Source organism: Anguilla rostrata, chromosome 2, assembly GCF_018555375.3.
Source record: "Anguilla rostrata isolate EN2019 chromosome 2, ASM1855537v3, whole genome shotgun sequence".
In the NCBI taxonomy this organism is placed as follows: domain Eukaryota; kingdom Metazoa; phylum Chordata; class Actinopteri; order Anguilliformes; family Anguillidae; genus Anguilla; species Anguilla rostrata.
The window spans coordinates 24,927,641-24,954,763 of NC_057934.1; the positions used below are offsets into that span (position 1 = coordinate 24,927,641).

Genomic DNA, 27,123 nt, shown 5'->3' on the forward strand with positions numbered 1-27,123 from the left:
AACTTGTGCCATCTCATCTTCCTCCGAGTTTAACTCTATCTGTCTGCCACTCATTCCCCTGTTCTTTCTCTCACACTCTCGCCCTCACTCTCTAACAAACTACTTACAAACAAGCAAACAAGTTTCCAAAACAGCTGCGGCGAAAATACAGTATGCTTGCAGCTTGTTGATATGACAGGATGTTAGAACAGGATTAGATTCTCCTGAAGGTGCAAATACAAAAAAACTGAATTATGAATGAGGTCTGCAGGACACAGTCTGAAGCAGGCACAGTCTAAGAAATCTAAATCAATGTTTGCAAAAACCAATAGGTTTTTGATCCTGTTTAACTTAACTATACTTAATTTAACACTTAACTATGTTAAACTCAGTTTGAGAGATTTACAGTCAGGTCACGGTCAAATGCAATTATACAGCCACCATGGGATTAATTTGAATCTTTAAAGAATGGAAAGTGATTCAAGACTTTTGATTTGGAATGTCATTAACAGAATTCAGCCCAGCCCTGTTTACTGGTTTAATAAAATTATGTAAAGATTGCTGCAAAAGAAAACAAAACAAACACAAAAAAGCTTTTCAGAAAAGTATCTTTTCCCTAGTTATTGTCAAAATGGAATACATTAATTCTGAACATACTACATATCCAAATAACTTTAAAATTATCACTGATTTCGAAAGACAAATTATTAGTCCAATGATTAAATTAACTGCATGACTTTGGAGTCAAACCCATACTACATTTTGGTAGTTTGGGTTAAGTAAAAGCCCATACTACCCCAACCCTACCATGTCTATGTCGCCACACAAGCTTCATACCGCAAATGCAGAGTTTGCTAAAAAACCGACAGCTTTATTATTTCGGCAGCAAGGGAGACATTGTACCTCAGCAATCTGACAGAGGAGTTTCTGGGCACGTGCAAGGGCTACACACAATGACCGGGCTTTGCCCACCACTCCAGGCCCAGGAGGATATGACAGGCCACATCCATATGTAGCAGGGCCAAGTAACGCAGCTGAGAAACTATCCCATCGTTCACGGAAAAAGCTAATCGGTCGCTCGGTCAAACCGGCAGATTTTAGGCATGACTGTGAACTGAACCACGCACGGACACACCGCCACAGCCGCCAGCGGGACGCGATGACTCAGGGGGGAAAAAGCTGTGAGCTGTGAGAGATAGAGACTAGGCCCAATGTGCTGTCTGGTTCATTTCCCCACTCTAGAAGACGCAATATTGACTGACTATCATTGGCTACCAGTGACATCACTGCCCAGAGCAAAGCGATGGTGGAGGGAAACTTTAATTGACGACTGTCGCCCTCTTGTGGTCTCTAAAAGTAAGTGCTGCCGTTCGAGGACTGGTATTTTCATCTCTGGTCGATTACTGGTGCATTACCACACCCTAAATCAAAGTGGAATACCTACATTATTAGTGAAAAATTTCATTGCATTGGTCTTAAATAGATAAGGCTATCTTAATATATTTGGTCAGCATGCAAAAAACTATAGGAATATTTAGTAGCCAATCTTCAAGAGAAATAAGAAAATATCCCAAAAGGATGTGGAGCGTGATGGGACAGCAACGCAGAAGAAACTGCCATGTCCAGACAGGACTTCCATCGCCATGACAGGACAGCGAGCGTAACTGACAAGACGGAGACTGACTGGCAGAGGGGAAGGGGGGGTATACCTTTCGGCTGGTGTAGTGGGCATGCTTGCCCAGCTTGCTGTTGAGCGCCTGCAGGAACATCTCGTCCGTCACCTTGCCCACGTTCATGCAAGCCTCGTCCAGCACGGAGAATATGCCCTTGTGCTGCTGCTCCACCAGGTCCACGATGATCTGGTTGTTGAAGTAGTCGATCTGTCACAGACACAGAGGGAGAGGCTGCTGTAAGACTCCAAAAGTTGGTAGAATAGGTTGCGAGGGAGGAACTGCAATTAATCAGCGTTCCTTATTCTGCAGAAGGGGAGTCAATTCACACAAGGAGATGTATGTCCCAAGTATTTATGCCTGAGCATTTATATAATTTATATCATTCATGGCACATCATTCATGTTTACCTTAAGTATTAGCGAATCATCGCACATTATGTTTTACTGGTCTCCCAAATAACATTAAGAAGGTTAGATTTAGTACTTCTGAGAGAAAGCTCAGGCAGAACTCTTTCCCCATGCCCAGGCCCTCTCCCATCTAAACTACATAATTTTTATTAATTACAATCATGGATAATATTGATTATTTGTCGTGTTAGTTAATAAAGTATGATTTTAGTAAAAGCACATGCGCGCGCACACACACACACACACACACACCCAATACAATTTATCCTCACATTTTAACTCCAACACTGCCATTAGGCACCTTCACTGATAGCATTTCCAAACAAGTCACTATGTCTACCCCGATTTTTCTTTCAAGCAACATACTTTCAACATCATCAGATTTTCTTTACGACTTCACAAACGTTTATGTGCATTTCTGGTGCAGTAGGTCACAAGACCACAAGGTATATGTACACTGCCATACTCAATGCCCTGTGGAGGGCTGAGGCTCAAAACGTGCCCCAGACAAAACTTGCCACCATCTTGAAACTCAGGTGTAGCAGGAAGCATGTTTGAGTAGAACAGGAAGTGGAAGAGATGTAACAGGAAGTGGGAGTGCAGGGGACATGAAATGGGCTTACGTGCTTCCAGGGGATGCCCTCACGCTGGTACTCATCTTGCTCCTGTCTCAGCACCAGCTGGATGAAGAGCTGCTGCAGTTTCTCATTACAGTAGTTTATACAAAACTGTTCAAAGCTAATAAAGAGGGAGACAAAGAGAGAGAGAAACAGAGGGAATGAGTGTTGGAAATAAAGTGTGAAGAAGAGAAAATGAGAGAAATGGAGATAAGAAACACAGAGGGAGAGAAAGGCATTGAGGGGTATACCCTACTACCATTATTTTGCCTTAGTAAAATGAGTAAAATAAATGTTAAACATTGCTTTAAATGGTCAATGACGATTCAAGACAAATACTGTACATACAGTACAGACCTTTTTTTTTACTGTAGTATAATCCGAATACAAATAATACATATACATTCTCAACAGAATTGAAGAAAAATGTTATTTGGTAACTCCAAACTGCCCGCTGTGCTTACCTGTTGTTCTGGAAGATCTCAAAGCCGTAAATATCCAGCACACCAATCACCGTGTTCTTCCCGTGGACTTTGGCATCATAGTTTTTCACCTCAATGATGTCATTGATTCGTCCCACAATCCAACAGAAGAGGCGTTCGTAGATGGCCTGCAGAACATGGCACACAAAATGAACCCAAATGGAAGGTCATTTGGCTTTTAATGCCTGTCAAGGTTGTAATGTTACAGAATATGACCTTGTTGAGGCAAATGCTTACACATTAAACTCAGCATCATACACATCCATTCACCAGACAGTTCTGTTTACAAGTAATGTTCACATTGACAAATTTTCAGCAATATGAGCAACTGAACTTTAAATTGAACAGCAAAAAAACTGAAACCAGCTCCAAGCAGGGCAAGGTGAAAAAATGTAGTGTATAGCACTGCTATGTGCAATGGAATTAATTAGGTACCTCGCCAACACTGGGTACTCGATTAGAGTATCAACAGAAGCACACACAATATGACGAGGAAACCTTTATCAAATATTACAGAACATTCTAGTTGTGTCTCACAGGTATTTCTGGTGCCCTGGAGGAAGCATAAAATGTCAAATAATTACCACTGAGCTCCTCAAAAACAACATGCTTTGTTGCTCTGGGCTAGATCTTCACAGTGATAATGTTTGGCAGCTTTATTAAAAACCAAGTGAATTGCAAAATAATCTGCAAATCCTGTAAATCTCTCATGTTCTGATTGTGAACCAATATAGATAATAGCCTTGAAAGGGCTCCATTTAATGCAAGTTTCACTAGTCGACACAGAAAAGGCTTTTTTGCTTTACTGACAATATTTGGATATCAACCAAATTGATGAATAAAGATTGATGGCATAAGGAAATTGCAAACTATTAAACTATTACTGTAAGTAAAATTGAAATTTAACAAAAAATCGAGTCCTACTATTAACAATAACCTAATCGTAAACATTATTTGAAATGCAAACAAAATTGGGCATGAATGCAAATTCAAACCCAAGTATGCAAAGCAGAAGAAAAACAGAAGGACTTGCGGCATGCGCGGCTACCTTGGCCAGTGCATCACGGCCATAGCTGGCCTCCTGGTCCGTGTGCTGCTTGTCGATGACATCACGGCCTGTGGCCACTGTGCGGTAGAGCATGGCCTTCTCCACATTCTCTTGTTTGGTGGCCAGGAGCTCGGCCAGCACGGACACTAGCTTGCTGTTCTCAATCAGCGTCACATCCCCATCGCTGCCAAACTTCAGGTTACCCTGGAGGTCACACACACTTAAGTCACATGTTGGCATCTTCAATGGAATCCAGGAAGTGACTGTTCTGGGCTAGCAGTGTGGAATACTGGGTATTGCCCAGGACCCAGAATGCTATAAGGTCAAAATCTACAGAACACTCTTTTTTAAATGTTTCCAATTTAAAGGTTCCCATTTTCAGAATAAATATTTCTCATGCACAAAAGCATGCATATCGAGCAGTATATGTGGTCCCTCCGTTCATGATCAGGGAGTTATGGGTTTAGACATTAGGAGAGTGAAAATAGAAATTGCCATGTAAAAACACTCTTAAAATTGTTAAAATACTGTATGTGTTCTTGGGCACAAACAGTTGCCAAGCAGATGAAAAAAATCATTCAGCCACCCTGGACTTCCTTCAAAGGAAGGACTCATGGGCAAGGGTGCTAAAACTATCATAGACTGCTTCAACATACTCTTAATGACTTCTAATAAACCATGGTCTGAATAATAAGACAATGATAATTAATATCAATCAAGAATAAATCCAGCGTCCTTACTGATTGATGGGCTGAATAAATATAACTGATTCACAGATGCTACTAAATGGGCAGTGAAACTTAATGGAGATCAACAGGACTTAAGAGATAAGGCATGGTCATATGATTCAATGCTATGACTGAAACAATAATAAGCATATGACCTCAGTGCATGTGCCACATAGACTAAGTCTTTGGGACCAGATGAGATATCTGCAGTGCTACAACTACACAAATGGGGGTGAAAATTCAAGATGTCCACAGTACTACAACTATGCAAGTGGTGGTGAAAGTTCAAGATGTCTACAGTACTACAACTATGCAAGCGGTGGTGAAAGTTCAAGATGACTACAGTACCAACACTGCGCAAACCAGGGTGAAAGGTCAACAGTCAGGCAGAGATGGACAGACAGAAAATTCCTGATGTCTGTGACCTATCAACATCATCAGAGTCTAGATATCTTATTTTCAGGTTGTCCTACAAGCGATACAAAAACGCTTTGCATTTGAATGGATCTCTGTGGGAATTGGGGGGGTGGGACTAGATTCAGCTGTAAATTATGCTGATACAGTATGGAACACATTTGTTGGCTAAATGGCTTTAAGTCATCAAGGGTCCAAGGTATCAAATGAGCCTCAAACCACCATGCTGCTGCCAGATAGGCACTAGATACTACAAGCATTGTTTCTCCTGATTAATTTTCCTGTTGAACTCAATAGAAAAAATATTCAGGAGAAACAATGCTTGTAGTATCTACTGCATATCTGGCAGCAGCATGGTGGTTTGAGGCTCATTTGATACCTTGGACCCTTGATGACTTAAAGCCATTTAGCCAACAAATGTGTTCCATGCTGTATCAGCATAATTTACAGCTGAATCTAGTCATACCTCCCAGTTCCCATAGAGATCCATTCAAATGCAAAGAGTTTTTGTTTCGCTTGTATGACAACCTGAAAATAAGATATCCAGACTCTGATGATGTTGATAGGTCATAGACATCAGGAAGACATGGCATGCAAATGATATGCAACCAAACACAAAACATGACTCTTTTATTTGACATTGTTATGTTAATTTGTCTACTGTATAAGTGAATTTCCGTTTCTAGCTTTTCCCCAAACAGTTCACTGCAGCAAAAGTAAACAAGCAAATGGTGGCACAGGAGGTCTCAGGAGTGCATTTGTTTAATTCTTGCTAATTTTCTGAGCAATGATTTGTTGTTAAGACCATTAAAAGCTTAATATTTTGCCATTTTGGGCTTGGCCCATTTTTTTTGCCCAGGAGTGTAGACAGATCATGTCTGTAGGAGGGACAAATGTTACCAGGTGCAGGATGGTGGCCAGGATCTTGTAGACGGTCTGGATTTCGTCAGCCGTAAAGCCAATCACTTTCATGGCATCAGCCACCGCTTTGAAATCAGCGCTGTCATTGATGGATGACTGAACCGCAAAGAGAACGAAGGATAAGAAACAACCCACACAAATCCAAATGCATTTCAAAAATCACCACACCTAAGCAAAACGACTATAAGCCTCCGGACATCCTACACATTGGCTTCATCATCATCTTTATGATTAATTATTATTATTATTATTATTATTATTACTAAATAGGGACAGTGCACATCTGTTTTATTAGTCAGCAAAAGTAATAAATATAATATTCACAATACCAATCAAAGTAAAATTGTCATCATCATCATCATCATCACTATCAGGTGAGAACTGTTGCAATGCTAAAAATAAGCTATCGAGATGCGTTGAAGTGTTTACAGCAGGAGGATAAGCTCTCTCAGACCGACCAAACACTTCCCCTGGTATTCATTTTCTCATCAAACCACCAGCAGTGTTTTCAGTGCAGAATCTGCCCTCACAATAAGCCGCAAATAGCAAGTAATGCTGGTCTGTCTCCATCTGTTTGCTCACTTTTCTTTTTGGTTCCTTCTCGTTTAAAACTCATGAGTACAGCTGAGATGTCAACAACAGCAGAACTGCTGTATTTAACCGGGCACATAATGCTCCCAATAAAAAAGCTCCTTAAACCGCATTACATAACCCTGCAAATGGTGATGTCACTGGCCATCACGCAATCATGCGGTCGTAGACGGCCAACAAGCAAACACTGTTTATTACAGCATGAAGGTAGCAATCAACAGTGTGAGGTAATTCATCAGTGAAGCCACCGCTGCATAGATATTAGTGTTGCATAGACACTTGTGTCTTTACATGGAGATTTTGGCAGCAGTAGCCCGTAAACAGATGAGAAAACATGTTTTTGCAAAGCTGTTACATGATAGGCCTGTGAAGAATGCTTGTGCCACATGTTCATACAATCGGTGTCATGGCAGCAGTTCCATTTAGCCATATTTGGCACAGCACAACTAAAGTGCTTTTGACACAAGCAAGACGAAGAAAATGTTGATTTTTGCTCTGATGATGACCTCATCCCCGATTCTGCCATATATGGTCATGACACACGTTTCCTCACACCTCCCATTACCAAACTGTCAGTTACTGTACTGCCGTTTCTCAGCCAGCTGTCCTTTATCTGTTTAGTGGGACGCATTTTGCAATTTGGAAATCTGCAGTCCATTTTTACCATCTACCACTCATCTTCTGCCCTTTCTGATGCAATGCATTCATGTGTATTTAAATGACAGGTCCAAAAGATAAATTAAAGCTGTAAGATACTCTACACGACATGGGTGAAATCCTTAGACAGAAGGTTCTGGAATGAGTAGCCATCGTTTTGCTTTTGAATGGAGTGCTGTGATATCACCAGACACCTGGCATAGAACGCCATCATTTTGTGATGTTTGCAGTTGTCATAGACAAAAGAAAAAGACAGTAAATGTAAACTTGAAAGCGAAAGACGGGCTTTTCTAGTATCAGAAAGCAGTCAAGGCCCTGGGCCAGAACACACCTTGACCTGTCCTCCGACTTTAATGTAGCTGTAGGCGGTTGGGTCCTTCTGGATGTGCAGTGATCGCAAGAGAGGGTCGGGACCCCCTTTCACCAGCTGAAAGGGATTTATAGAGGTCAAGAAAAGCCCAACGCAGTTACTTCAAAGCCCTAATTAAGATAATACAGTGCAGCCTAAGGGAAAGATAATATTACAAGATAAGATAGCATTACATAATACAGCGCAAATAAACTTTAACAGGTTGCGGCAGTAATGAGGAGCAAGGGTAGAAAGACAATCTGGGTCATAATCAAGGTCAGCACATTGGAGATTGAAATGAGAAAGGGACATGAATTAAAAATACCGAAGCATGGTCAGGAGAGCTACAGGGTCTGCTGGTTTTTGTTTTCACCATAAAATCAGCACCCAATTGAGAACCAAGACACCACGTGAGTTGAGTTAACTGTGTAATCAACTGCTCTAATTGATTCATGAAGTGCAGAGTCACCATGAAAACCAGCAGACCCTGTAGCTCTCCAGGACCAGGGTTGGAGACCACTGCGCTATACAGACCAGGGGTGCACAACTCCGGTCCTGGAGGGCCGATCTGCATGCTGGTTTTTGTTCCAACCAATTACCATTTCTTACAACTCTATAAACTATGCTGCTTCACTCCTGTGCTTGAGTACAGTGAAATCTCTAGGATACACTTGCAGACTGTGACTCTATCTGTTGCTTATACACATGTCAGATCACGATATGATTGGGCCAATTCAATAAATGTTGGGAAATGTTGGCACAGAATCCTGAAATGGGTTGGCCCCTGTTGTGCACCTCTGATACAGAAACACTCACCTGGTAGAAGGAATGGAAGCTTCTTTCGCCCTCCTGCTGGAAGATGACTCGGGACTGAGAATAGGACAGGGGTTCAGAGTATAAGAATGGTAAACAGACAGATTTATCAAGGTAAGCATATGGGCTGAATTTACATATTTACTTTTTACATCAGCTCTCTTTTTTGATTTTCTTTTTAATTGGGGCAATTTGTCTGAGGTTCAGACATAAACAATCCTGAAAGATAAGCATCTTTTTCAGCATCACTCTTCTTTCGCTCTGGCGCACCCTACCTTCTCCAGTAGGTAGTTGTTGATGTGGCCCCCAATGGGGTCCCCTTTAAAGTCAAAATTGATGTCCATGTACTTCCCAAAGCGGCTGGAGTTGTCATTGCGGTTGGTCTTTGCATTCCCAAAGGCCTCCAGGACACAGTTCGATTTCAACAGCATGTTCTTCACCCTGAAAACAGGCTTCCGGCAATCAGTATAAACCCATACATCAACACGCATAGGCATGCATACACAAATGCAATGTACTGTGCACCTATACACAGACGTGGATGCACAGACGCACACAGACACACACAAGTGTGCACACATGCATGCGCATGCATATGCATGTACACACACAGACACTGGCAGGCAGACCACCTGCATGTTTTAACTGAAAAAGCAGTCTCAGAAAAGTTAAATTTATTGAGTGGTAATTGCAGTAAAACATCAGTGGAGAATGGCTGACAGCAGAATCACAAATCGTGACATTCCATACTCTCCACCAAACGGAAAATACACTATTGCGATTATCCGTTCTCTATGGTGACCATATCTAAGAGCCGCTGCACGCCAACATAAGTGATTTGCTCTCCATTTTACACCAGGCAGATTGAAGCCTCATCAGCCATCTGCTGTGCCGTCTTTGTCTTGGTGTCACGTAAACACAAATATTATGCTTCGCTGCGCAGTTTCCAAGCTGTACACCTCCTCCGCCCCTAGCATTTGGAACTGCGTGGGAAAAACCTATGGTGGGCAGGAGAAAGCGTCTCAAACGCCAACGCGTTAGTTCTCTTTCTCCTCGCACCGGCTGTGCAGACAGAAAAAAATATGTGTATTTTTAAAAGAGGCAACAGCAGGCTAGGGGGAGTGGCTCTCTTTCACAAGTACACAAATTACTACGTTTAGCACCTCGAAATTCTGACTTGTTCATTGAACAAAACTGCCAGCAACATTAAACCAGTAAATTCCAAGCTGTAAAGGAGTCCATGTTTACAACTAGCCTTTATCTGTTTGACTTAACTGTGGCACTGGATGATTATACATCATATCGGAAGAGAAGTGACATGAGGAAGTAACATGAAAATTATCACCTTGTTGCACAAGGGACATAAAATGAGAATGTTTGCATTAAGTGTCTACAGCATGCAATCGTTGAACCGGACATGGGAACAAGACAGAGGCGTTGTGTGTTTGACACACCTGGTAATTTTTCTGATACAGGTATCTACTTGTCAAGAAATTTGCTAACATTGAATTCTTGCAGCTCTGCTCATGAACAACATTGAACGGAAGTAATGATATTCATTAATATATACTATATATTTATTACAATCATCAGATAGCAATCCAGTCTCAGTTTGGAAAATAGCACCCTCCTACACATCTGTTTTTATACAGGCAGTCCACGGGTTATGAACGAGATCCATTCCTAAGTCTGTCTTTAAGTCAAATTCGTAGGTAAGTTAGAACAGGTACATACGGTTCTTATTTAGCATCAGTTAGTCAAATGTTTGTCTTAGTATATAGTATATACAGTATTTTACCTTTCTATGCATATAAAACACTTCCAAATACACTAAAACATCTCAAACATAACAATACAAACAAACCATTGTATTTAGCTAAAATTTTTAATATAATAGGCTTTATGGCAGCCCATTCGTAAGTACGAGTTGTCCGTAAGTCGGACGTTCTTAACCCAGGGACTGCCTGTACTTTAAAATACCTGTTTACCCCTTTAACAGTCAAAGTTCACAGCCTACTCCTAAGGGATATTATCAAAACTCAAGTAATGGCCTGCTGTAGAGAGATCCCTCAGTTCGATGAAGATGCCTGTCCATATAACCAGGATGTCACCGTGATTTGTAATAAAACAGTTCCTGCAGTGAACCATATTTACTTAAGTGTCCACTCAAAAATGGGTTTCTTGTCTCTCACCTCTCCACCTCTGCTCGCTGGTTCGGGTTGGTGATTGCAGCGATGTACTGCATTATGTATTTGCTGGCCTCTGTCTTCCCGGCTCCACTCTCACCTACAATGCAATGGCAATAATGTTGTGAATGATGTCTGTGTTGCCATGACAATGAGACTTCTATATGTAATATTTGAAAGTATGTATCAATGTTTATTCCAGCACTATGGATGTGTTGGAGCTACACTGTTAACTATGCTATGGTAACATGGCATTCAGAGAAAACAATGAATGGCCTTAATTTACTAACTGCCTAACATGTAAAGACCAAATAATGATGTCCGATTAATTAAAAATAATTTTAAGCTTTTATCCCACATTCTCCCCAATTTGGAATGTCCAATCATATAAAGCCACACCCACACTGTAATCTCAGCTGCCAATGTGGAAAAGTGTAGACACACATGGCATGCACTCTTCTCCAAAGTAAGTGATGTCACAAAGAGAATTATGAGACATGGATCCCAACCGACTGAACCCTCCCTAACCCTGGGTGACACTACTGCCAATTATGCATAACCCTCTTGAGGTACCAGTCACATGTGGCACTAACACATTTGGGATTAGATTCCAGAAATTGGGGTTCATCCATGCACTAGAACAGTTCCTTCACACCACGCCACCCAGCAACCCCTTCTTGTCATTCCTGAGAGTACATTTTGGTATGGTGAATATTATAGGTGGAATATGGATGATTTAGTGTGGATGAAAGTGTCCAAATTAATTCTTAATTCTAACTAGATTTATAAAATGTACAGATTTTTTTTTTTAAATGTAAAAATTCAGGACTGCCCACAATATTGTGCTCATGAAGCAATAACATTGGGTTTACTTCATAAAATGGGGAAGACTCACTTCAAGTGCTCCTTTCACCACTAGAGGGCACATCACACGTAATCAGTCCAGTACTGTGTCCACTTTGGATAACTTTCAATGTTTTCTTTATGAAACACATTTGGCCTTTCTGGTCTCAGAAAAGACTCCAAAGAATTTCCCACAAGAATTTGCTCCACCTATAATTAAATATCATTGTACCAGGAAGTTAATGTTTCATTTAAAATGACAGAAATTGAAGCAATTGGGAAAATGACCATTCGTTCTGGCATGTTTTGATTAGACAAATTGTGGGAAGGTTTGGCAGGGATTCAAATCACTTATAATACACTGAGATGTAGTTGAGAAGATGAACATAACTCAATGCATTCTGCCTAGCTGATGCCATTGATACTTCCCAGACAAAAGGGGTCTGAAAGTTTGAGGCTGTGACGTAAGCGGACGTCCCTTTTTGTCGCGCCAATGTGCTCCCCCACCTGAGATGACGATGCAGGTGTCCTTATTTCTCCTCTTCATGGCCTTGTAAGCAGCGTCGGCGATGGCGAAGAGGTGTGGCGGCCGCTCGTACAGCTCCCGGCCCTTGTACTGCTCGATGGTGTCGCGTCCGTAGATGTTCATGGCGCGGTACGGGTTCACCGACACCACCACCTCCCCAATGTAGGTGTAGATCCGGCCCTTTTCAAACCTACGGTCATGCGTGCAAGGGTCAGTCACTTGAAAATTCTGATTTCTGAATCGGCGTCAAGATGTGAATAAGGCATTTCATTCGTAATTCTATTCATGACCTAAAAACTGCAGTCATGAAAAAGTGTATTGATTTGAAAGATGAAGGGGTGAAAAGGCTTCCGCATAAAGAATTCAAAAATCAAAGCAAACCCAGAACTTAGTGACCCAGGCAAACTTTGGGCTGAAAAAATCAATAAACCTGCTTTTTTTATCCCAAAGTTACACTTTCATCTTCTTTGTTTATTCATGTGCCTTTGACCCCCTTTCATTTCTCCATCTGTATTTTGCCTGCTATTTACTGTCAATATAATTACCTCACATATCATCATAATAACACTGGATTAGCAGATTTGACAAAAGGGACAATAAAACCCAGAGAAACTGATTGATTGAACACATCCTGGATTCACAAAAATTCTGCCTCACTAATACCATTTATATTTAGTCTTCAGTTAGAAGTTAGAAACTATAGTTAAACTCTTAATCTTGGGTTAATTCAAATTGTTATTATAATTTTTTTTGGAAAATTGAACATTCATTTTAAAATCAGGTAAACCTACATCTTCAATGATGACTGTGAAGTTGCAGTAAACTGTAGAGCATCGCATTGCAGTAGGTGATTTTTAAATATGCTGCAGTCTAGGCTGGTTTTAGGATGGACAGACCACTGGATATGAGATCACAGGCCTGTAAATTATATCATTTGTTTATACCTTCATCAAAATCTCAGACTACCCTTTACTGTTTAGCAACAAACTGGCTGAAGTCAAGAGGAAGATCTAGAATGACATGCAGAAATGTCTAGCAAAATGTACGACACCTGCCAAAAATATGTAGTGCAGCTGAAGCCCCTTTCACTCATGTGTCTTGACCTGTAAATATTCTGTCAATTTTCCATGTCAGTATCACGTGAGAACAGAGCCGGAGTCGATTTTCCGTGTAAAATGTTCCTCAAATTTGCTGGGTTGGGATCAAGTGAGATTTATGGCTCTAGTTAATATTTGTCCTTCATTGCTATGAAAGGGTAGCCATCCTGCTTTGCCTCATCCAGAACAGTCACGTCATGAGTGAACAGACGTCACACAGAATTTTTCCATATAGGAGAGCTGTGTGTGAATGGAGAAAAACGACCTAACATGGAATTGACCCTGGGAGTGTTGCGATTTCCATGTGTGAAAGGGGCTAGATACTGCCACCAGTGCATAAATGAAATCCTCTCACAGGGGGGAGAAAAGGAGCCACACAATATACTTCTTTCAGGCATCAACAATCCACCACAGAGGTTAAAACCTGCTCAATGCAAAAACAAAGCGTTGCACCTTGTGCTGAGCCTGACACAGGGCGCACTAAAAAACACCAAGACGCCCTGCACTCCAGCTGGGACAGGGACCTTCTGGATCCAGCGGGACGGGTGGAGACCTTCCATCGTTGCCCGAATTCCTGGCCCCTCTGGGGGCTGCGAGCGAAGTCCAGCAGATCGCAGCTCAACCGAGCTCCCTCAATACGCCCGCCGGCCCCCTGCCTCACTTCCTTCCTTCCTCCGAGAGGACCGACCGCTCCCTAAAATAAAGCACCCATTCTTCTCCATTCCTCTATGCCCCCCCACTCCACAGCAGGATTGATAAGGCCTGCTCCTGGAAGACGTCTGGCTAGCCACAGCGAAGAGCTGCAGCTTTGTAGATGGTTTCTCCCTCAGTCTTTCATTCTTCACAGGAAACAATGATAATTATTCCTGTTCAGGGAAGGAATACTAATCATTCCTGTTGGGTATCACAACATCACCAGTCATTCCTGTTCGGGACGACAAGCGTGCTATGCATTCCTGTTCAGGTTCATATACAGTACTCATCGTTCAGTTCAGGACAACAGCATAAATCACTGAGACTGCTCAGGGCAACGCTGCTAACAACACCTGTTCAGAGCAGCCCACAGTGCTAATGTTTCCTGCTCAAAAACGCTGCAGTGCTCATCAGTCATCTTTGGGCCTTACGCATTGAGGAAAATCCCATTTTCGCATTAATATTGTCATAAGCTTGGACAGACACGTTTTCCGTAAGGCATTCCCACAGTTGTTTGCTTTCTACAGTTAACTTTCAAATAAAATTAGCCTAAAAAGGCCATCGCCTGTACAAATGAATAAGAAACATGGCAGAGATGGTACAGTACAGTTCAGGGAGGTACCCACACTCCCGAATGGCTTTGTATAGAGTGGAAAATAATGCACTTCTTGGATAGCAGGGCTTGAGAAATTGCATCTAACAACCACAGAACTGTTTTTTTTGATAAGGGATCTTGGAACAACAAGACACATGGGATTTATATCCTGTTGAGTGGAAGAGACTGCGGGTCTGCGCAGCCTACTGTGGCAAAGTGCCATTTTCCAGGGCAATATGTCAGGCAATATGTGCATTAATGAAAGCAGGGAGGGGCACTCTGAACGTACAGATGTTTAAACCATCACGTCTCACCATAAGCAGGTCACTGTACTACAAAGAGACAGCCTACATTTAGTGCATATACTGTACCTGCCTCTAGTAAAATCAGGACCGGCTCAACCACTGTGCACTAGGAGTGTCATATCCATTTCTGATTGGAAAGGGATCAATAAGCACCTCGGGCTCTTCTCTTGCATCATAGTCAGCAGAATACCTCATCATTTCACATGGGGTATGTCCACTATATCAGACTGAATGGGTTTTTACAGTTGATTGCATTTTCAGTTTTCAGGAAAAGGAAATATGAGCTACTGGGAAAATGGTTTGTTGGCTGTCGCAAGACACACCAAGGGCTTTTACAGGTTTCGTTTTTCACAGAACCACGTTGGGAGCATTGTAAGTTTTTACAGGTGAGCCACATACAGTGAACAGCAGGATATTAACAGGCTCAGTCCACGCAGAGCACCTGCAGGCCAACGGTAGGCCCACGCTGGCAGCAGTAAACCAACACCCCCCAAACCCATGCCTAAACCGCAATGTAATACTCTGGTCAAGATTTCCATGGCCCTAAGCAAATACCTGTGGACTGAGTCAGACAGGCAGACAATCCTGCCTTTATTGATCAGGACCCCAGCACGGGGAGAGGCAGTGCAGTGTGTGGGATGCTTCCAGGACAAACTTCTCTCACACAGGTGAAAGTTCCCCACGGCCTCTTCACCCAAAACAAACTAACTACACTGCCATTGTGTGAGTGCTTTCTTTCCATTTAAAAATAAAAAGCAAAACGATCCCATGCCTAAGTTAGTACATTACCTGAAGTGATTAATGCTGGCACTTAGGCCTAAGTGCTAACAGAATTCATATCAATGAAGTTCTTGAATTTTATAAGGATAAGAGTGTCTGTAAAGTGAATGTAATGCAGTATAAATGTAAGCATCAGAAGGCAAAATATGAAGCGCAACGACACTCAACATTAACTAAAATATACACTCACCGGCCACTTCATTAGGTAGGCTATACCTGTTCAACTGCAAACTGCACCCGTTAACGCAAATATCTAATCAGCCAATCACGTGGCAGCAAATCAATGCATTTAGGCATGTAGACATGGTCAAGACAATCTGCTAAAGTTCAAACCAAGCATCAGAATGGGGAAGAAAGGTGATTTAAGTGACTTTGAACATGACATGGTTGTTGGTGCCAGACGGGCTGGTTTGCGTATTTCAGAAAATGCTGATCTACTGGGATTTTCACGCACAACCATCTCTAGAGTTTACAGAGAATGGTCCAAAAAAGAGAAAATATCCAGTGAGTGGCAGTCCTCTGGGCGAAAATGCCTTGTTGATGGCAGAGGAAAATGGCCAGACTGGTTTGAGCTGATAGAAAGGCAACAGTAACTCAAATAACCACTCGTTACAACCGAGGTATGCAGAAGAGCATCTCTGAACGCACACCACATCAAACCTTGAAGCAGATGGGCTACAGCAGCAGAAGACCACACTGGGTGCCACTCCTGTCACCTAATGAAGTGGCCGGTGAGTGTACTATCAAAGTCAAAATCCTGAATATCAAGTCAATTCAATTAAAAAAGATTGAATGTAAGACAAAATCAAGATAAAATTGTCGCATTCAGATAATCGGTGCCAATATCAAATTTTGACAAAGGAAAACAAGACGTTTCAGTTTATAGACCACCACTGGTCCATCAAACATAAAATACATAGTAGAGAGGTTTAAAACATGTCAAACAGGGAAACTGGCTAAACACAATTCATACAGGTTTCCATGTACGGTACTTCACCCAGCATCAAGAGGCAATAACAAGGAACTGTGGTTAAGACACTCGACTGATGATTAGGGGATTCAAATACAGCCTGAGAGAGTTCTGCACCCTTGCGTCAAGCGTTAAAATACTTGTCCCCTTGGGTCATTATGTTACTTTTGCCCTTGGAGACACAGGAAACGTTACTAACACTAACAGAAGGAGCACTACGCAGTGGGGATGAACTCGCCACTGGGGATGACTCATCTCTTTTAATTACCAGGCTCTCTGATAAAGGTCTCAGTGTTGACTCACTGAGCCCATAGCCCATGAACCCAGCGGTTGCTTGGTTCCCCCTCACAACGGCCGGGAGCTGTTCCAGAGGGACCAACCAAAGCACGAGCTCTCGCATGTTACGACATGCTTGGGTGGGCCGTGGGAGCAACGGACACGCTCGTGCACGCCCGGCGACACGCGGCATGTAACCGGACCGCCGGGGGTGGCACGGTCATGGCCGCATTCTGGGTAGGTGTCAAAAAGGGCCCTTTGTGCCGGGTTTGCGGGCAGGCCTGTGCGCTCGCTCCATTGTCTGGCCATCAATCGGGGGTCTGTGTGACAAGGGCACAGCCTGGAAAAGGGGGGCGGGAGGAGGGCATGATAACAATTAAACAATAATAACTCAGCTCTGGTGAACTGAGGATTTCCTACAGGGTTTCAACTGCTGACAAATTTAAAAAATCGTTTGTGAAAATTCTCTACGGAACATGCCGCGTTTGCGAGATGGTCGGTGCATTGTGTTTTTGCGTGCATATGTGTGTCTGCTGTGTTGTCAGGGACAGCGCAGGGCCCATGAGCAATGAACATCATCACACAAGATCCACAGTACAGTATGAAAATAGTCACTGACTTGGTGACAGTTAAAATGCTTGACGTGTATGTGCATGTGGCAAGCATTGATATTGGCATTGACACAAGAATATACTGTAGTGCAATTTGACCCAACATGAAAGATATCTAGATTAGAATGTATTAAACATTCCCCGGTCAAACATTGTTTGTTAAATAATGCAGTTAATGATATATCCCTATAAAGAAATTTTAAAAGCATTGAACAAATAGGCTCACTGGTGTCAAACAGTACACCATGCATTTAACATATCCCACAGTAACCTCACTAGCTCCAATCCAAAATCACAATGCAGCAACATAAAATACTATGCACTTAGATTTACCTGTTACAAAATTATTTTGTAAATGTACACTCATGAAGGCAACAATAAACTGGAAGTGTTGTAGTAATAATTTCACATTCATTATGACACAGATTTTTGGATTTCGCAAGATGCACAACAGTATCAGAAACCTGATGAACCCATATTTTATTCCATGGCTAAGCCTTCCGAACAGTAAAAATCATCAAATCCTATTTTTGTTTTACTTCGCTGCTCGTACAAATACTATGCTCATGGATGGTTTCAAAATGGATCCACCGGAACAGGTATACAACCATGCCATGACATCAATCAGAATTGGTACACTACCATGCCATAACATCAATCAGAAAGGGTACACTACCATGCCATAACATCAATCAGAATGGGTACACTGACATGCCATGACATCAATAAGAAAGGATACATTACCATGCCATGACATCAATCAGAATGGGTACACTGACATGCCATGACATCAATAAGAAAGGACACACTACCATGTCAGGACATCAATCAGAATGGGTACACTACCACACCATTACATCAATCAGAATGGGTACCCTGCTATGCCATAACATCAATCAGGATGGTTACACTACCATTCCTTGATATCAATCGGAATGTGTAAAATGGGCACTCTTCCATGCCAAGAGGTCAATTAGAACATGATTATTCCATAAGTATGTGTGAAGTCCAATTCTTACACTCATGGTCTTCTTGTACTGAGATGGGGCAACAGTTCATTATGATCTTATAAACTGTGTTCAAGGCTATATTACACTGGCAAAACTGACCTGCATTTGTCTATTCCCCCATTATTTTCAAAGGTTATTGAACCATGTAAAAAAAAAAATGAATTGAATCCAATTACAAAAGAAAAAAAAATCCTCAGTTATTTTCCCCCTCATTACAAATGACCGTAAGGCATCTCCTATTTCATCATCTCTGTTCCATAAAAAGGAACACGTCCACAACCAGACTAGTGCTTTAGGATGTTTGAGAAATACATCAGTGAGCACATGCCCTTGACCACATTAGAAGTGGAATTTATACCTGTCCTGCCGTTTCTGAAAGAGAGCAATAAATCATCTGCATGACATGATGTCCTTCTATTCCACACCTCCAAGAGGGACTGCAGAAGGTGTGGCTCCAGGCCGAAGGTCTCTGCAGAGGGGGAGGGCACAACAGAAGCCTCCCATGGTATCCAGCCCCCATTTCCCAGCAGCCCCTGGGTGGGGTCCAGCTGGCAAGAGATCAAGGGTGTTGCCGTTATTCTGAATGTACTTCCTGCCCTGCCAGACGCACTTCCCCTCACAGCTGGTCCCACTTAACGTCTGCAGCGCGCTGCCCCTGTCGCCCGGAGCTGGACGGGCTCCTGCTCTCGCCTCCCTCTCAGTCCCGTTTCCCAGCCCTCACCTCATCTCCCTCCTCTCTCACTCCTCTCTCACAGTCACAGGTTTTTAGACCTATTCTCTCTCAACCACACCTACTACTAACATTCTCTCTCCTTTTCTTCACTCTCCTTTTATACTTCATCCCTTATTCCTTCTCTCCCTTTCTCACTCTCATACTCTCTGCTATTCTCTCTCATTCCTTATTCTCTCTCTTTCTCTCTCTCTCTGGAATGTTTGTGCTCTCCAGAGATTTGTAGGGGGAAAAAGTTGCCATCTGATCTCCACCCTCAGCCACAATCGGGTCCTCTGCAAGCAACCAGCCTCAGCCCTCCATCTGCCCTTTCCCCCGCCAGCGACCCAGTGGGCGGGGCCATTCGTTTATTTCCTCTCTGCCCAGAGGCTTGAGTTGAGTCAGAGGCCCATCCCTGCGAAAAACTCCCTTCAGCAGCCCACCAGGCTGCCATTCCCCTTTGGGACTGAAAAGGAACATATTACAGACCTCACCAAAAACACAGCTACAAGTTATAGCCTTGTTTGGGTGGGTCCCTGAGGTTTGTGCACGGCTTGCTGTGGTGGGGCGCGACTGATGAAATAAAAAGGGACATAGAGCCTGCAGAGCTGGGGATGAACAGCACAGGAACTAGTAGGCCTTCTGTCCTTAAAAGCCCTCTCAAGTGCTTAAATGTTCATGTTAAATCTGAATCTGCAATAAATCTGGATTTAAATTAACGTATTTGATTTATCTGTTTTAAGAACTACAAGTGTGAATGTGAGTTATGTGGGGGGGGGGGGGGGGGTTGTGAGGGAAAACCAAAATGGGGTAAGTTAGTAAATGAAAAAAACATCTATGATTGCTTGCCATAGACAAACAAGCAGGCATTAAGATTATTACCTCAACCTCATTATAGTTCATTAGTGCGTTACTTCAGGTTATGTCAGGTTCTGCAGGTAAAGAAAACAATAAAAGAGCCCAGGTTGCCTGGAAAGAACAGTAATCCTCCCTTAACGAAGCACATAACCTTTAAAAAGCCACTACAATACAGATTTATTGTAGGGGAGTCCTTCATCCTTGACACGCAATCACATTCTCCCCTTGTGGTGTGTGTGTGATTTCCCCCCCACCCCCAATCACAGTCCCAAATCCCTCCCTCCTAGGTCCTCAATCGCAGTCGATCAGAGTTTGAACTGCACCTTTGGCAGTGATTACAGCCTTGAGTCTTCTTGAGTATGAGGCTACAAGCTTGGCACACCTGCATTTGGGGCATTTCTCCCATTCTTCTCTGCAGATCCTCTCAGGCTCTGTGGGGTTGGATGGGGAGCGTTGCTGCACAGCTATTTTCAGGTCTCTCCAGAGATGTTTGATCGGGTTCAAGTCCAGACTCTGGCTGGGCCACTCAAGGGCATTCACAGACTTGTCCCGAAGCCACTCCTGTGTTGTCTTGGCTGTGTGCTTAGGGTCTTTGTCCTGTTGGAAGGTGAACCTTCGCCCCAGTCTGAGGTCCTGAGCGCTCTGGCACAGGTTTTCATCAAGGATCTCCCAGTACTTTGCTCCGTTCATCTTTCCCTCAATCCTGACTAGTCTCCCAGTTCCTGCCGCTGAAAAACATCCCCACAGCATGATGCTGCCACCACCATGCTGTACTGTAGGGATGGTATTAGCCAGGTGATGAGCGGTTCCTGGTTTCTTTCAGATGTGATGCTTGGCATTGTGGCCAAAGACTTCAATCTCCGTTTCATCAGACCAGAGAATCTTGTTTCTCATGGTCTGAGAGTCCACACTCCAAGCGGGCTGTCATGTGCCTTTTACTGAGGAGTGGCTTACGTCTGGCCACTCTACCATAAAGGCCTGATTGGTGCAGTGCTGCAGAGATGGTTATCCTTCTGGAAGGTTCTCCCATCACCACAGAGGAACTCTGGAGCTCTGTCAGACTGGCCATTGCGTTCTTGGTTACCTCCCTGACCAAGGGCCCTCTCCCCAGATTGCTCAGTTTGGCTTCTTCCATTTAAGAATGATGGAGGCCAGTTTTCATCGGGACCTTCAATGCTGCAGAAATTTTTTTGTACCCTTCCCCAGATCTGTACCTCGACACAATCCTGCCTCGCAGGTCTACGGACAAGTCCTTCGACTTCATGGCTTGGTTTTTGCTCTGACATGCACTGTCAACTGTGCGACCGGTGTGTGCCTTTCCAAATCAAGTCCAATCAATTGAATTTACCACAGGTGGACTCAAATCAAGTTGTAGAAACATCTAAAGTATGATCAATGGAAACAGAATGCACCTGGGCTCAATTTAGAGTGTCATAGGACAGGGTCTGAATACTTATGGAAATGTGATATTTAAATTTTTTATTTGTAATAAATTTGCAAGGTAGAGCTCCCGCCGGCCATGCCGGCGGCCCGGGTTCGTATCACGGCCAGTGCCCCAAAACCCAGCCACTGGGGATGCGCAAGTCAGTGCATTCGTAGTGCCGGTCCCAAGCCCGGATAAATGGGAGGGTTGCATTAGGAAGGACATCTGGCGTAAAAAATATGCCAAATCTGTTCCGCTGTGGCGACCCTGAACAGGAACAGCCGAAAGAAAAAAATAAATAATAATAATTGTTAATAAATTTGCAAAAAATTCTAAAAACGTTCTTTCGTTTGTCATTATGGGGTACTGTGTGTAGATGAGAATAAAAATGACTTTAATTTTAGAATAAGGCTGTAACATAACAAAATGTGGAAAAAGTTAAGGGGTCTGAATAATTTCCAAAGGCACTGTATATGTACAGTGAGCTCTATAATGTTCGGGAAAATCATTTTTTCTTTATTTGGCTTTGTACTCCACAGTTCTAGATCTGTCATCAAACAATTCACATGGATAAAGTATAGATTCTCAACTTTTGTTAAAGGGGATTTTTATGCATTTGGTTTCACCATGTAGAAATTACAGCACTTTTTAATACACTTTTTAGCCCTCCCTTCAGGGCATCATAATGTTTGGGACAAATGGCTTCACAAGTGTTTCTCCTTAGCCAGGAGTGCTCAATTTCTTCCTTACACTTCCTTAGTCATGAGAGAGCTTTCAGTATCTAGCCTTGATTTTTAGCTTTTGATTGCTGTCACTCAAATGTTTGTCAAATAGATGGTTGTCAGCATGAAGATCAGAGTTGTGCCAATGAAAGTTAAGGAAGCCATTATAAGGCTGAGAAATATCAGAGACAGGCCGAAGACCAAAGAATTCTCACCATAATGAATAAAAACCCATAAACATCTGTCTGACAGATCAGAAACACTCGTCAGGAGGCAGGCATGGATGTGTTAGTGAATACTGTCTGCAGAAGACCACTAGTTAGCCGCAAAAACAGAATGGCCAGGTTACAGTTTGGCAAGAAGTACATAAAAGACCCAGAAGAGTTCTGGAAAAAGGTCTTGTGGACAAATGAGACCACGATTCACTTGTATCAGTGACGGCAACAGCAAAGTATGGAGGCCAAAAGGAACTGCCCAAGATTCAAAGCACCCCCGTTTATCCACGTTGGTTATGGTTTGGTCATGTATGGTTGCCACAGATACTAGCTCATTTATTTCCACTGATGATGTAACTGCTCATAGTAGCAGCAGAATGAATTCTGAAGTGTACAGAAGCATCTTATCTACTTCAAGCAAATTCCTCCAAACTCAATGGATGGTGCTTTAACCTAAAGCAAGAAAATGATCCCAAACATACTGCTACAGTAACAAATTAGTTTTTCAAAGCCAAAGACTTGACTTGAAATAACAATAATAACAATGAATATGAGGTTAAGGTTATTCCTACTTACTGTAGGCCGCAAAATATGAATGTATATACCCTCAACGTAAAGCTGATAGTCTGCACTTTAATGCCATATTCATTGTTTTATTTTAAATCCAATTTATTAGAGTACAGAGCCAAAACAACAAAAATTATGTCACTGTTCCAATATATTTACATTTAACTGCAGATTTTACAGATACACATTCATTGGGTATGAAGGTTTCTGGAGTTCTAATCAGATATCAATGATAGACCATGTTTACATGTACACTAAATTCTGAAAAATGATACTTATTCTGGTTTGGTTTATATTCTGGTTGTGCCGTTTACATGAATGATGAATAGCCCAAACTTATTCCTGTGTGCACAATTAGCCAAATACTCCATTTACATCCTGAGGTCAGAGCGAAACGCCGTCCTTGTAAGTCTTCCATGTGCATGAAGTGTAAACAATTCAATGGGTCTGAACCACTGGTATTGTTTTTCTTCTTTAGTTTAGTATTGTTTAGTACTGTTTAAATTACAGTAGTTCTGTGAATGTTTACTAACTTGTACCATTCATTTTTAATAGCCTAACAGATGCATTAAACTTTTTAAATGCAATTAATTGCATTTTCTTATTTTGGCGTATTCGCATGAATTAATGAGAAAGTCTTTTAATACAGAAATTAAGAGTTGTCTCCTCAAGTGTTAATCTATAAGTGAGGGCTTTTTTTTTTTTAAAGAAACAAGCTAGCTGACTCCAACTGTCAATCTGTACATGCACAGACTGTGTTTTAGAGTTGTAAACAGAATAAGGTGTTTGAATGCTTCTCCTTTTGTGGTATTATAGGTGATTGCAACCTTATTTGGATTCCACATATTTGGAATAAGGCCTTAACTGGGTTTTGCTTTTCAGGATAAGGTGTTTACATGGGCTGCATCCGAACCAGAATACTTGAGTTTTAATAAATAAAAATAATGATGTGCATGTAAACATGGCCCCTGAGAAGCTGTCTCTCTCTTCCATTTTACAATAGATAGATACACTGTTTTGTCTGTGCAGAATAGGTTGTACTTTTCCTTTCCACTAATTGGGGGGGAGGGGTGAAGTTACATTGAATTTGGATTTATAGATTTTCGTTGTAGTTCCCTCCTAACTCTGTACCTCTGGATCAAATCTTCAAATGTTACAAATTTATTGTCTTGGTGACCTGGTGAAGATGAGTAATCCCTTTGTGTTTCCATGTGCTAAAGCAGAGGGGCTTTGTGCAGCTTGAAGTCGGGGTTGTGCCAAAAAAGGGGCCGACTTACAGGGTGTCAGTGTGGACTTTTTCTGACTTTCCACCAGGCTGTCAGAGTTGAAGATATTACAGAACTTTTTGAAACAGTTGTGTTGTTAAACCATATTACTGATGAATGGTAAATCAGAAATGAAATTGTCTTTACATTCAGTCTGGTCCAAATTAATCCAAGGGCTGTTATGGAGGTTTGGCTGAATTAATATCAAATTGTATTTGGCTTGCAAGGTGTAGTGGAAGGTAATTTCTTTTTTGCCAGAAGTATTTAAAGAATTCAGCAGGGAAGTCATCAGGCCCTGGCACTTTGTTGTTTGGTTTTTCTGTACACACTTTATGGACTTCAAATGCATTTACAAGCAGGTCAATGTTAAAAAAAAAAGAAAAGCTAAATCCAGGGATTTGTACTGACATCATGATGACATCTTGATTAGCTTAGCTGAATGTTATTCCATTCAATTCCTTGCCCAGTCCAGGTTTCCTGAAATGTTATAACACTGGGAAATAATTTGGTTCTTTGTACAAATAGGCCTATCCATCAATCTTCTAACCTACCCTTAATGTACTTTGAATGTTAAACCAAGCACTTTTCCCAACCTTATTGTCAAATAGCCTACTTATTTTTCCAGGGAATTTAAATTAGTGAAAAGCTGCAGTTTTACATGGAACTTTGTGGATATTTTCAAGTCCTAATGAGTATCATTTTTAGCAAACAAGACAAAATGGCCTTGAAATTCTGCCACAGGCCTGGTACAGCAAGCCCAGCACAGAATACCCTTCCATAAGCCAGAATCTTCTAAAGCCCTAGGCATCTGTCTACAAGGCACATGTAACAAAGGGGATTTTCTGATAGGTTCTGCAAGTACTTACTGTAAATAGCAGGCCTGCTCCTTGGATGAGGATGCCTTAAATACTTAACACTCCCACTTCTCAATGGTCTAATCAGTTGCCAGTATGTCAATTCCACAGCCACAAAAAACGCCAGCAGGCTCAAGATCACTGAACTATCCCCCATCACCACCAACCAACCTTCTCCATTCCCTACCTTAACCCCAGTCCAGACTCCACTGAATATGTGCTAAGATATGTATGTATATGATATGCTATAGAATATACTATATATGAATATATCCTTTTCTCTGCCTTATTCCCAATCCATTCTGAGCTGAAATGGTGTAGGTACAGTATATATAGTATACAGAATGGGCAGCATGATGGTGGGTACTAGAAGGAACTGGGTTTGAATCCCGAGCTGGGGCTTTTCTGTGCGGAGTTTGTATGTACTCATGTGCAAAGACCTGCATGTTAGGGTCACTGGCGGGTGTTAACAGTCAACCTACCCTGGATAAATAAAGGTTAATATGGAACTCCACTCATTCCCAATCTACTCCCTGCTGAAACTGTGCCATAAGACCTTAAGGCATATGAGATACTACAGGTTATCTGTTCATATGTCCTGACAGAGGAGGATGCAAGCAGCAAAACTTGACTGCCAGATCTCCAAACCCCAATCTCCCCATTTCTCACTCCCTGTGAAACATCTACTCTGCTAGCATTTATCATCCCCGGGACAATGCTTATAATGTTAGGGCCTTAATGTCAAAATGGCCACTGGATAAAAAGGCCAAAATGAACAAAGCAGCCCTTGACTTTTGTGCCTCCTCGTGCCGGTGAGCTTTACTTGAAATGTTTTGGAAATGGGAGCCAGCCAGCCAGGTGTAAACAGCTTGGTGGAAAATCTGATAGCCGCGTGTTATTGTTTTGCCCCAGCATCCCACTGTCTGAAGGAGGTCAGAGCTACTCATTCCATTCCACCTCGGCTTGCAGCGTTGACATGTCTGAGAGGGAAAAGGGGCTGAAAAAAGATGCTTTGTAGGACGTTGTTCCGGGATTCAATAAAAAAGGCTCATGGGGATCTGGACTTTCTGCTCGGCTTTGAGCCCTCTGGTAAGCCGGTTCGCGCTTTAACACTTAAGCCTGCCTCGTATGCGAATGAAATAACAGATGTGAAAGAAAAAGAGCTCATGCAACAAAGTCAGACATTACTCAGCGCGCTATTTGAGGAAACCGCCGTGACTTTTATTAGGGCGAAAAAGGGGCACAGAAAACCACAATGGAAAAGGGTGTGGCATTAGCAGTGTGTATCCAGTGTGGGTACTTTCCATCCCCAGAAACCAATCCAGAAAACATCTTACCGAACCTTATCCCACCTATTGTGATGAAGCAGATCAAACTGATCCAGAGTCAGCCCTTACGGGTAAAATTCTGTCAACAGTGTGTGAATCATCCACCAAGTCAGTCAGTTTACTGACTGGCTGTGAAAAGGGTTTTGTCACATCAATACTGGGCACTCATCCAGGTGGACAGATGGACAGACAAAAGGGAGCTGAACAATGTAATCAGTAACAACAAAACACCAGGAAGTAAGTTCCTGAAATTCCCATTTCTGGGACTGCCAGGGATTACTGAAGTCACTGAAATGAAAATCCAGTGGCTAATGGTCACAGATTTCCAGAAACATTTCAAGGGCATTATATGCTTGTTTATTCTGTTTGAAATTAAAACAGAAATATTACACATTCTCAAAATTATGAAGATATTAGTCATAAGAGATACTTTCTTATTAACAAATGAATACAGTTTTGCTGCATTTGTACAGCTAGATTCCACATTCACCACATGTGTTTCCTTTGGGGATTCTTATGGGATAGAGGCTGACATCACATCTACTGCAAACTAAAATGCCCAAAATGGTCAATAATATAAACATGACTTCATGTGTTAATTCTGGGCTGTG

At 42.2% G+C, this 27,123-nt stretch overlaps 1 protein-coding gene across 1 annotated transcript in view; it reads right to left on the reverse strand.

Annotated features, from left to right (window-relative positions):
• The window catches only part of myo1d (myosin 1D), a 95,985-nt gene that overhangs the window by 52,914 nt on the left and 15,948 nt on the right, over nucleotides 1-27,123 (reverse strand). The window contains exons 2-11 of the mRNA XM_064321365.1: nucleotides 12,216-12,424; nucleotides 10,872-10,965; nucleotides 8,955-9,120; nucleotides 8,683-8,736; nucleotides 7,849-7,944; nucleotides 6,249-6,365; nucleotides 4,207-4,410; nucleotides 3,141-3,286; nucleotides 2,683-2,797; nucleotides 1,689-1,859 (exon numbers count right to left, since the gene is read on the reverse strand). Of these exons, the coding sequence (XP_064177435.1) occupies nucleotides 1,689-1,859; nucleotides 2,683-2,797; nucleotides 3,141-3,286; nucleotides 4,207-4,410; nucleotides 6,249-6,365; nucleotides 7,849-7,944; nucleotides 8,683-8,736; nucleotides 8,955-9,120; nucleotides 10,872-10,965; nucleotides 12,216-12,424 (1,372 nt within the window). The remainder of the gene's footprint in view (nucleotides 1-1,688; nucleotides 1,860-2,682; nucleotides 2,798-3,140; nucleotides 3,287-4,206; nucleotides 4,411-6,248; nucleotides 6,366-7,848; nucleotides 7,945-8,682; nucleotides 8,737-8,954; nucleotides 9,121-10,871; nucleotides 10,966-12,215; nucleotides 12,425-27,123) is intronic.